This window comes from Chelonia mydas, chromosome 5, assembly GCF_015237465.2.
Source record: "Chelonia mydas isolate rCheMyd1 chromosome 5, rCheMyd1.pri.v2, whole genome shotgun sequence".
NCBI lineage: Eukaryota > Metazoa > Chordata > Testudines > Cheloniidae > Chelonia > Chelonia mydas.
The window spans coordinates 107,828,824-107,841,287 of NC_051245.2; the positions used below are offsets into that span (position 1 = coordinate 107,828,824).

Consider the following 12,464-nt stretch of genomic DNA (forward strand, 5'->3'; position numbering starts at 1 on the left):
AACATAACATAAATGAATTATGGTTGTATTGCAGTACAAGAGCATATGATTTTAATTGATCTTTACTAAACAAAAGATCTCATTGTTGGTGACTGACAGCAAAATTAACTTACAGATTTACTGAATGTGGGCTTTGTGGTGCATTGTGTACCTAACATTTATTGCTGCTCAGAGCGAATCACTATTTCCTCCTCAGGATGTTCTCCCACCCATGCTCCACACAGTATGAGCAGGTACCACCCTATCTTCCTAAATCTCTCAGGAGTGGGTGAGGGCTGGAAGAGCTAGGGGCAGCTTGGGGAGCCAAGGTAACAGTGAGGTGGGCTTGAGAAAATGAGGGGGAAGAGGAGAAGTGGGAGCTAGGGCAGACTGAAGTGAGAGGGACAGTATCTGGGCAAGGGGGAGATGGGAATTTTGGGCAAGTCAACCTGCAGGTGGGGTTTGAAAATCCTGGATCAATATCCGCACCTTTGCCCCAACCCACTTTAGCCTCTGTCCTTCTCTGCATCCATCTTTCAGCCCTTGTCCCCATATTGTCTGCCAGCCCCTCCTCCCCTCCCCCCGGGCACATGTCCTGCTCTCACTCTCTGACCATCCTTTTTGTCCCTGTCTTACTCCTAGTCTCTGCCAGTCTTTGACACCTTATGTCACTTGCCTCTGGGATACAGGGCCACAGCGGTCACCTTTTTGATCCCAGCTACTCCATGCTCACTTGGATCCATCCAGCAAGAGGAGAAGTGGGAGAGTCAGCTTGGCTGCCTCCTATTCTTCCATCATTGTGGTCCCTGGTGACTGGTGGAAAAACTACAAGAAAATCCCTGCTGCCCTGATGGGTACATTACATTCCAGCAGGGCTGTGGGGAGGTGTGACAGGATTGCTAAATGCCCAAGGTGAGATGCTTGACCTTTGGCAGTTCTGAGAGCCTGCTTTTAATGTGTACTCAATCTGTGTGTGTGTGCAGCTGTGTAGGACTATAACTGTACAGGGACTTTGAATGCAACCTTAGGATTTGGGGACAAACTTGAAGGAATTGAAATTTTATGGAGCTACTGACAATTCTCTTTCATCCTTGTGGAGACTTAGAATTCCAGCTCGTGAGAAATAGGTTTGCTACAGCACGGATTCTGTAATAGCAGTTGTAGAGGAGCTCCACTGCTGCTCCTTAGCATGTCGTAAGGCTTTTTTTCTTTGCAGTCTTTGCAGGTCTCCTTAGTACACATTCTGGATTGGACTGTGTGGGTGCAGGATTTGATTACTTTCCTAAGTCCTGAACTGCAGCACCACTCCTGCTTAAGGTCATGTCCATTTTTTAATGTCAGGATGCAGTGAATAATCTGCAATTTCTGTCAGTTTAATTTTAACATTTCCATTATTATTTTTCATTTGTATTGCAGCACCCAAACAAGAGTGCAGATGAAAAGCTTAACAACTAAAGAGGTTTGCTACTGCTGAAAAAGGGCAGTGACCACTCCTCACTATGGGTCTGACAATTTCACTCTGTCTTTCAAGATCTACAAATTCTGGAATAGTATTTCTTTAGTCGGTTATTTTCTGTTAGAAGAAAAGCCTGGCTAGCACAAAAGTAAACCCCTTCACTTCAGATTTGGTTTTTCACTATTTTTTTCTCCTAGCCAAGGAAATTTAGTACACAAAATTACATTAATGCAATGTGAAATGGATATGCACCTGAGCCATATCCCCAAATCTGAATACAGCTGAACTTTGAGATAGCTTTGATTAAATTTGTATAGCTTGGAAAATGTCTAATTTTAAATCTAAAAACTCATGAAATTCAGAAGTCCTTTTGAACTCAAGTAAAAAACTGTTACCAGACTGGTAAACATAGAAAAGTGTATATCAGGTGGTAAAGAAAAGGTTAAAATACTGGAAGGTAACACACAATGTCTTAAAAAAAACACTACATTCATTAGAGAGAATCTCAGTCTTGAAAATAAATATCTTCAGAATAAGGTGTGAGTTCTCAGAGTTCCTGAAACCACAGAAAGAACAATACCTATAAAATATACAGTAGGTTCTGAAGACTTCATACCTATGAAATATACAGTAAATTCTACACAGGTAATGGTAATCTACTGCATAACTTTAAGAACACAGACCCTTCAAAAGTTTCTGATAAAATAAAAACCCAGAGAAATATGTATATTTGTGTGTGTGTGTGTACAAAGGACATAACAAGAAAATATGCATTTAGTAGAATTATTTCCAATGAGTACCTCTGCATGTTCATTTTTGCACAACTCTTACAGTTAGAGAAAAAGAGAGATAAACAGAAGAAAAATTCGTTGAGTGAAATCCTGGGCTCACTGAAGTCAGCGAGAGTTTTGCCGTTGACTTCAGGGTAGGGAACCATTTTCTGGTTCTTAAGTTTATTTTCATTTCATAACACTTATGCATATCTCATTGGTGACTGGGGAAATTTGACAGCAGAAATACAGTAACCAGCCAATAATTATACCATACAGGAGGACTTAAGTTTATTTGGGTACTGTAATCCTACTGGTTCAAGTTCAGTATAAATGTCTTGGAGGGTTTTTTGAAAAAGTTTATTTCATGGAAATAATAAAATATAGCCCTGAATTAAAATAGTCATAACTGAGCCTATGTGTACACTTACACCGTTGTGTGCAGAGTACATGTGTAGCTGCACAGTGCGGTGAAAGGCAGGCTGTGTCCACACTTGCCACTGCAGTATGTGTAGCTACATATGCAGTAAAAGATTCTGGCAGCTCCCCACTGCTGGAGCCTTTCACTGTGGCAAGAAAAGGCTCTGCCAGGGGGAGCTGCTGGAGCCTTTCCCCACTGCTGGAGCCTTTCCCTGTGAGGATCCATGGATCTTGATCCCAGTTCCATGTGAACCCAAGCACCCTTCATGTTCCAGCTGCCATCCATCAGCTTCTAATTAATTACTGGGTTGAGTGGCTAATGGAACCTGAGCCCCACCAGAGGCACTGCCCAGGAGAGTCCTGACTGGCAGAGTGCCTGACCCCTCCGATTGGTCTGGCTGTGCTATTGAAGCTAGAAGGAAGCACAGGGATTTGTCTGTGCAACTGGATGAATTATTGACTGGCTGCTTCTTTGGACCTTGCATTCTCACTTGACTCATGAGCTTTGCTTTCTGATGTGTTCCTGCCTGATTCCTGATCCTTTCTCCTGACTCCAGCTCTGACACTTTGCCCGACTCACAACTCTGATTCTTGGATCAGGTTCCTGATTTTGACTCCTGCTCTGACCACTAGGTCTGACTGCTTAAGCCCCATCATGACTTTCACTGCAGCATAGAAATGCTCCAGCAGTGGGGAGGCAGAGGGCATTACACTGCAGATGTGGTAAGCACTGCTTGGACATGTAGCAAGCTGCATAGATTCTTTGCCCTGGGGCTTTAATCATATAGGGCATTTACTCGCCTAAGCCGTGTCCTACCATCTACACTGCTGTTTATAACTGTGCTAGCTGGGTGTGCAGTTTCTGTACTCTGCACACGACTGGTAAGTGTTGACATACCTTGAGTTTGGAGAGTCCACTCCCTTTTCGCAAGCTGGCAAGGAACTGTTTTATATCTAATGGATGTATCATTTACATGTAGTGCAAAATTTAAAAGCAAACAACTTTTATTCAGTCTAATATCTATGGGCATGGGCGCGAGTGCATGTTTATTAGAATGAAAGAGAGGACGTTATTTTGTATTGAACCTTTTTTGATAATTTTATATACGCAAACTTGATTGAAAAGCTCCATAAAATCTAACATCCTAAAATATATTACTTAAATGAAAAACAGCAAAGACCCTTTATTCCTTGGCTTTACTCTTCTCTTCTGGGTTATTTTCACCTGTGTGTAGTGTAGAAGCTCTGTCTAATTGTAAAGTGAAGAATCCTACCTTCATAGAAATCCTCCTTTCTGTGATTGGCAAACCAAATACCTGTCCTATCACTTTCTCCTCGCTTTTTAATTTTTTTGTTTATGATCTCCCAGTCGTTGTAGGCTTGCCTTCAAGTGTCCCTAGGGATCAGAAATGGGGGAGAGGAAGTGTTCATCTATCTGCAACCACATACAGTCTCAAATAGCTTATAGAGTGCAATAGAGATTGTTAAACGAACTGTGCCAATAAGAGTGTTGACCATTTTTGTTCCCTCACGCTGAAGACTCTCCCACTCTTCTCCTCTGTGTCTGGCTGAGGAGTGACCTTATTTATTGTGTTAACAAAATTAGTGCTTGATATTTGTTGTTTTATGTTTACTTGCAGGAACTATGAATTCATAGTGCTTATGGGCAAAAAGTTGCATTGCAAGGAATCATGTGTCTATGTCCACTATCCTATTCTTTAATTCCGCTGCATTTTTAGTGTATTCACTTGTGAGCAAAGCCCTTTTGCTCAGACTTTGCTACGTGTCTGACGATATGCTTGAATGTGGAAACTGTCCAGCAAACTTAAAGAAATGGTTTCTTGCAGCACAGTTTTGTTTTTTTGGATTTTTTTTGGCCAGATCATCTGATGTGTATATTTGGATGAAGAAATAATAAGTGTTAATAGGTATTCTAGCAACTTCCTTTCCTTATGGAAATAACTAGTCCCCTTAAAGTAAATGATGGTACTTTTGTACGTCAGAAGGCTGATCTAAAGGTGACTGAAGTCCATGCACATCTTTCTAGTGATTTCAATGGATTTTGAATCAGGCCCAGAGTGAGAAGAATTTGGCCTTATTATATTATGCCAAGGAATCTTTATAAAATGAGTTAATAAATTAAAAATTTTGAAAAATCTAATCCAGTGGCACCATGAAAATGTGTACATGAATTACTGAGTAACAGTTTGATCCAGTGTCATTAACCTTCTCTTCCTCTTCTCTTTTGTATTTCTTCTCTTCCATCTTTTTTGTTAAATTTGACCCTCATTATTTGTATCGCCTGAATTTACATTACAAGCTCCACAGGTCGGGGCTGTGTCTTTACGTATTTTTGCGAGGCATCTGCTACACTTTTGGGCACTCTAAAATAATTACAAAAGTAGTACTGAGAGTAACATTGCCACTGCTGTTCATCTTCTAGTTTTGTAATTATTGATACCAAGAGGCTTGGGATCTTAATTTTTAGCACTAATGAATTTTGGAGTTAAAGCTTTTTGTCAAGAAATCCTGACTTTTTTCATGTAGGAGTTAAAATGACTGCAGTAGTTGTTTTTCACCAACTTGCTTTAATGTTTGTATGGAGACAGACATTGTAAATCATTATAAACGAATTGTTTAATGTTTTCTCCTGATTTTAAAAAAAGTGTGATGTTGTGAAAATACATTTACTTAGATCTTAAGGAGTTGTTTTTGATAGATCACTACACCTTGGATTCCCAAGGAGGGAAGCTTTTACAGCTTGCATAGATTCATGTGATGTAGATGATCTTGTTTCTGAAGGTAGCTTTGTCTAAATTTTCTTATTACAATTATATGGTTTTTAATGTTACTAATTAAACATGTGCTATTATTTTCTAGGAATTTCAACAACCTTCTTTAAATGAGCTAGAGTGTCTTATAGCATCACAGAAATTTGAAATACAGTTTTTGCAGGAAAAATTGAAAACAGCAAATCTTAACCTAGCAGAGCGTAGCTTTTGCAGCACAGACATCCTTGAAAGCAAAAACATAAAGTCTGGAAGAAAGCACAAGGTAGGTTAGTTTATTGTCTTGTATTGTTATGTCAAAATGAGGCTGGCAAAGCCAAACATTTTTGCTCAGGGGTTCAGATAACAACTGTTTTAATAACTGTCCATGCTGCTTATAATTCTGGAAGCTTGTTTGAAGGGTGTTTGTATTATCTGCCAAAGACTTGCTAAAATAACTTCAGGGAGTAGAAATTTTTACCTTATTAACACAGAATAAAGGATTCTTAATATAATTAAATTATTTAATGGCCAAATTCTTTGCAAGTTTCTTAAAATGAATATTAAGTATTTCATTCTGTTTGCTAGAATACCCTTTTTTCCTTTCTATGGAAATATAAGTAATAAGAATTTTTATTTTATAAGAGTTTGTAATAAAGCAAAATGATGCCTCTGAATTTTTAAATATGAAGTGGTTTTATTTTATACAAAGTACTAAAACTAGAACTCCTTCAGTTTATAGTCCAGATAGCTTTTATTTTGTAAAGTACTAGATTGCATCTTTCCAGATCATTTGTTGTTTTATTTATAATTATGTTCCTTCTTCTATTTAAAGTCATTATTACTTATTAATAAAATAGATATTAAAATAATTCTAATGGTTGAATATTCATTTATGGTATTAATGTAAACTGGTCAGCAACTTCCTTTTCTAACATTTTGTTCTTGAGGTTTTATAGAGCACACGGGGTGAAAGGCATTTATGTCACATGGGAACTCACAGAAACCCCCCTGTCTAGCTTACAATTCAGTCAGTAATAAAATGGGGTGGCATTCTGCTTTCTCAAAGATGTTCCCTTATGAAGACTACCAAGTAGCTAGTATTCTATGCCCTGGTCTACACTAGGACTTTAGATCGAATTTAGCAGCGTTAAATCGATGTAAACCTGCACCCGTCCATGCGATGAAGCCCTTTATTTCGACTCAAAGGGCTCTTAAAATCGATTTCCTTACTCCACCCCTGACAAGTGGATTAGCGCTTAAATCGGCCTTGCCAGGTCGAATTTGGGGTACTATCCCAGAGTGCTCCATTGTGACTGCTCTGAACAGCACTCTCAACTCAGATGCACGATTGTTTGCCGTTGCTCTGATGCAGGGAGGGGCGACTGACGACACGGCTTACAGGGTTGGCTTACAGGGAGTTAAAATCAACAAAGGGGGTGGCTTTACATCAAGGAGTATTTCAGGCAGAACTTCACGGAGGGTTCCAATAAGAAATGGTGCACCTAAGTTATTGTTCTTATTGGAACAAGGAGGTTAGACTGGCCTCTGATTGATACATGGCTAGATTTACCTCGCTGCACCTTCTCTGTGAGTGACTGCAGTATGACCTAGAGGAATGAGTCCCCTAGATGGGGGGGGGTGGGGGGGGGTTGCAAATGAGTACAAAACAAATGTGTTCTATTTCCTGTTTTGATCCACTCCATCTATCTTTTACATCTTTGGCTGGCAGTAGACGGTGCAGAAGGACTGCATGCCATCCACATCTCATGGCTGCTCGGCAGAAGGTGGTACAATACGACTGCTAGCCATCCTCATCTCTTGCCTGCCCAGCAGAAGATGATGCAATAGGACTGCTAGCAATCCGTATCACCTGCCTGCTCACCATAAGATGGTTCAATAGGACTGACTGCAGGACTAAAGAGAATGACCTGATCAAGTCACTCCAAATTTAGTCCCTGTGCCCATGTCTGCCCAGGCGCTCCTGATCGACCTCATACAGGCAACCAGGAGCACCTCGGACATGACGATGATGGCTACCAGTCCTATTGCACCGTCTGCTGCCACAAGGCAATGGGTTGCTGCTGCTGTGTAGCAATGCAGTACCGCATCTGCCAGTATCCAGGAGACATACGGTGACATCCATGCTTGCTGTGGTATGGCGTCTGCACAGATAACTCAGGAAAAAAGGCGCGAAGCGATTGTCTGCCCTTGCTTTCACGGAGGGAGGGAGGGAACGGGGGCCTGACGATATGTACCCAGAACCACCCGCGACAATGTTTTAGCCCCATCAGGCATTGGGATCTCAACCCAGAATTCCAATGGGCAGCGGAGACTGCGGGAACTGTGGGATAGCTACCCACAGTGCAACACTCCGGAAGTCGACTCTAGCCTCAGTACTGTGGAAGCACTCCGCCAAGTTAATGCACTTAATGCACTTAGAGCATTTTCTGTGGGGACACACACACTCGAATATATAAAAAGAAAAGGAGTACTTGTGGCACCTTAGAGACTAACCAGTTTATTTGAGCATGAGCTTTCGTGAGCTACAGCTCACTTCATCGGATGCATAGCATATCGTGGAAACTGCAGAAGACATTATATACACACAGAGACCATGAAACAAAACTTCCTCCCACCCCACTCTCCTGCTGGCAACAGCTTATCTAAAGTGATCATCAAGTAGAGCCATTTCCAGCACAAATCCACGTTTTCTCACCCTTCCCCCCCCCACACACACACATACAAACTCACTCTCCTGCTGGCAACAGCCCATCCCCCTTTGAAACCCCTCTTTATAATGCGCATGATAATCAAGGTGGGTCACCTCCAGCACTAATCCAGGTTTTCTCACCCCCCCCCCACACCCCCCACTTTCCAAAAACCACACACACAAACTCATTCTCCTGCTGGCAACAGCTCATCTTACAATGTGCACAGCAATAATCCAAGTTTAACCAGAACGTCTTGGGGGGAGTTTTGCAGGAAAAAAACAAGGGGAGACAGGCTACCTTGCATAATGACTTAGCCACTCCCAGTCTCTATTCAAGCCCAAATTAATAGTATCCAATTTGCAAATGAATTCCAATTCAGCAGTTTCTCGCTGGAGTCTGGATTTGAAGTTTTTTTGCTTTAAGATAGCGACCCTCATGTCTGTGATTGCGTGACCAGAGAGATTGAAGTGTTCTCCGACTGGTTTATGAATGTTATAATTCTTGACATCTGATTTGTGTCCATTTATTCTTTTACGTAGAGACTGTCCAGTTTGACCAATGTACATGGCAGAGGGGCATTGCTGGCACATGATGGCATATATCACATTGGTGGATGTGCAGGTGAACGAGCCTCTGATAGTGTGGCTGATGTTGTTAGGCCCTGTGATGGTGTCCCCTGAATAGATATGTGGGCACAGTTGGCAACGGGCTTTGTTGCAAGGATAGGTTCCTGGGCTAGTGGTTCTGTTGTGTGGTATGTGGTTGTTGGTGAGTATTCGCTTCAGGTTGGGGGGCTGTCTGTAGGCAAGGACTGGCCTTTCTCCCAAGATTTGTGAGAGTGTTGGGTCATCCTTCAGGATAGGTTGTAGATCCTTAATAATGCGTTGGAGGGGTTTTAGTTGGGGGCTGAAGGTGACGGCTAGTGGCGTTCTGTTATTTTCTTTGTTAGGCCTGTCCTGTAGTAGGTGACCTGCACATCCACCAATGTGATATATGCCATCATGTGCCAGCAATGCCCCTCTGCCATGTACATTGGTCAAACTGTATAGAGTCTCATGTATAGAGAATCAGTTCTTAAAGTTGCTCACCCAGTTAGAAGACTATCCATATAAAAAAACTTCCCATATTTTCGACAAGTTACACAAAATCTTTCATCTTTCTGTCATAAAACCCATAGATATTTATCTTTCCATTAATAGTGGAAAGTGAAATTATGTCTGTTTCTCACATTACTTAGCATATTTTTCTGTGGTTGTTCTTTAAGACTACTTCCATGAAAGCTTTCAGCATTGCTCTCTCTTCATTCAGGCTGATCTATCTTCCCCTCTCCCCCCCCAAAAAAAACAGACTAATTTTTTTTTGTTCCAAATAGGGTTTTTTTAAATGTTTAAAGCAACCAAATCTGTGTATATAGTTTTGATGTAAATGTGTTTAAAATACTGTGTAATTTGAGGATTGATTTGCAAATTAAAGTGCCTAAACCTGGCAACAGAAGCAACTAAGTTTGCAGTTGTGAGGCAAGGTATTACAGAAGCCATCTCCCCTTGAAATCAAATTGAGTTTTGCAGCAGCCCCAGGCAATCACATTGCAGCATCTTTTACTACACAGCCTACTTTAACTTGGCTAGAAAATTAAACTTCAGTTTTCTGGCAAAGACTGCCTTTGAATTACCTGACTGCAGCTGAAAAGCCCAGACCCAGTCTGTTCTCTCCACAGATCTCTGATCAGATTACTTAACAGACAACAATATATTCAAACTGAAGTATATTCAGTAGTCGGTTCTTACTAGTTCCACTACTTCTCATTAGGCGTTATTTGTGTCACTGTCATCAACGGGGATAGTTCTCTACCTTTTCTATACTGTGACCCTGTGTTGCAACAGAAAAAAGTTTCATGACTCCTCTGCCATCTAGCCATCAAGGGAGTATGGTCTTCTCTGGTCCTGTCTCACCTTCTTTCCACGCTTCCTCCTGACTGGTAGCTCAGTGCTGCTGTGCCTGATATCAGTCAGGCCACCTCCAGCCCCCCTTGTTCTCCTTGTCTGTGGACAGGAAACATGATATTCTTTTTTGAATGCTGGTCCCTATGGTATTCACTGTGGGAGCATGTGTGCTCCATGCACCCTGGACTGGAAATTCTTCAACAGAAGTGTCCGTTGGTCAGTACCTGCATTTCCTCATGCTTCCAACTGAGGGCATAAGGGGTGGCACAGACCGACCATGTCTCATTTCTTTCTGCTAATTGTGGTCAAACGCAGAACTCTTCTGTGTCTCTTCACTGCCAGCGTTCCTGCTTTATCTTTAATCCTGTACGTTGTTTTAGGTTTTAGTAGTTAGTTTTTGTACTGTTTAGTTTAGTAAGTTTGGGGATGGGAGGGCTTTTCCCCTGTTCCACTCCCTCACTTTTGGGGGCATCTGTTATGCCCAAGGTTCCAGGCTTCAAACTCTGCCTCACTTGCCTCTTGGTATTCCTGATGAGTGATCCGTACAAGAGCTGCCTGTATTCCCACATCTCCTTGAGATGTGACCTCTGTCATGCTTTTCCACTGTGTACCAGGGACCTTCAAGAGTTCAGACTTCAGAGACACCTTATGGAGTTCTCAGTGAGGCCTATTCAGACCCTGGGCCTTCCTGATCCCCTTCTACCCAACCTGAACCTCTTGGTAGCATCTCTCTGGCTTCAGGATCAGCCAGTTCAGTGTCCTCCTACGAGCCCAAAGACTGAAATGGAGACACAGTGAAGGCAAGGGTAAACATTCTTGCAAGAAGAGGGATAAATCACCCCACAAATCCTCTAAAAAGAGGGCTCCCTCCCTATTTCATCCAACACTGCCTGAGACTCCATGTCCCCAAATGGGTGCATCCAGAACTCACAGAAAAAGGCAGGTGTTGGTAATAACATTCCTACCAGTGCTGCAAAACTGCACACTGAAAGGGCAGGACCAGTTCTTACACAGAGGCAGAAGAGACCATTCTCCTTATGCACTGGTGGTACCAATCTGGTCCCAAGGTGATGCTGGCCATACCTAACACATCAGCCAGCTCTCCTCCAGCAAGACTTTGATACGTTTTTGTTGAGGATCTGGCAATTTATACAGTCCTCTCAGATCCGATCCTGCTGAGAGATTTCATGACACTGTCAACTCAACATTCACTGCTCCCAAGCTCCAGCTGTGAGGTGCAAGGCCTGACACCGCCGGTGCATTATTCTCCAGTTCCCGTCCCTGGTCAATTGGAGTCAGGTCTTGTGGCTCCACCGCTAGAGTCTGATGACTCTTACTTGTAAGAAGAAAATTACTTGGAACCAGCGGTCCCTCTGGCAACCCAGCAAAGTGGTTTTCAGCCCTGACAGGGCTTCCAAAATCATGTGGATGCCTTTGCACTAAATATGACGTAGCAATATTTTCCCTCCAAGTGTCACTCGATCAGACAGTGTCACACTCCATGGCTACCTCAGAGTCATGAGACAGGCCTCATGGTTGCAGGCATTGTGGTTCCGCAAGGAGGTTCAGGCAACAGTAGAGGACCTTCCCTTTGAGGGTAACAATCTTTTTAGTGAAAAAATAGATGTCATTTCACACACACCCCCACCCATCAACTACTCTTGTACTACCGTCTTCTCCTTAGAGATCCATACTCCCACAGAAAACGTTTCAGGCCTCCTCCTTCTAGATACCGCCCACAGCCTCTCTCTTTCCACCAAAAGACCTACCCGTCCCCCAGAAAACAATAGAGGGTCCAGCATGACAGGCACGCAGCACTATCCTACTCCTCTCTTCAGTCCCAGCCACTTGCCAAAATAACGTTTTGACAGGATGCCTGAGAGCCATCAACTAGCCTTCATACCACCTGTTACCTCCATTCCCTTTGGTGACTTGTTTTCTCCCAATGTGGCACCGTATAACTCTGGACAAATGGGTCTTGGACATCGTATTGACTGACCACACTTGAGAGTTCCTGTCTCTCCCTCCCCTCCCCCACACAACACTCTCCCTGTCCCTTTTCAGGGATCCCCTCACAAGAGGATTCTCAATGTATTCCCTGGCGGACAGCCTCAGCAGACATTTGCCCAGGGATCACAAGTGGGAGTTCCACCTGTCAGAAGGGCACTACATCTTCCATCAGTGGGATATCCCATCAAGATACCTTTTTGAAACCCAGCAGAACAGGAAGTTCCTGATATATTGCTTCTACTTACACAGAACAAGACCCTTTTTGAAGGCTCCAAGATTATTTGCCACTATCACTGAAATTGAAGAGAGAAGCTGTCTTTTTCAAAAGATGCTCTAAGTGGATTTCTATCTGCAGCCTCTTTTTTACCATCTTAAACAAAACCGCTCCTCCTCAGACTGTCAGG

General features: G+C 42.6%; 1 protein-coding gene across 6 annotated transcripts in view; it reads left to right on the forward strand.

Moving 5' to 3' along the window:
• The window catches only part of CNTLN (centlein), a 294,546-nt gene that overhangs the window by 138,435 nt on the left and 143,647 nt on the right, over positions 1-12,464 (forward strand). For 4 of the 6 annotated variants that reach the window (XM_037902022.2, XM_037902023.2, XM_037902024.2 and 1 more), the window contains exon 9: positions 5,506-5,679. The exons of the other annotated variants lie outside the window; for them this stretch is intronic. In XM_037902022.2, coding sequence (XP_037757950.1) covers positions 5,506-5,679 — 174 coding nt within the window. The remainder of the gene's footprint in view (positions 1-5,505; positions 5,680-12,464) is intronic. 6 annotated transcript variants of the gene reach the window in all.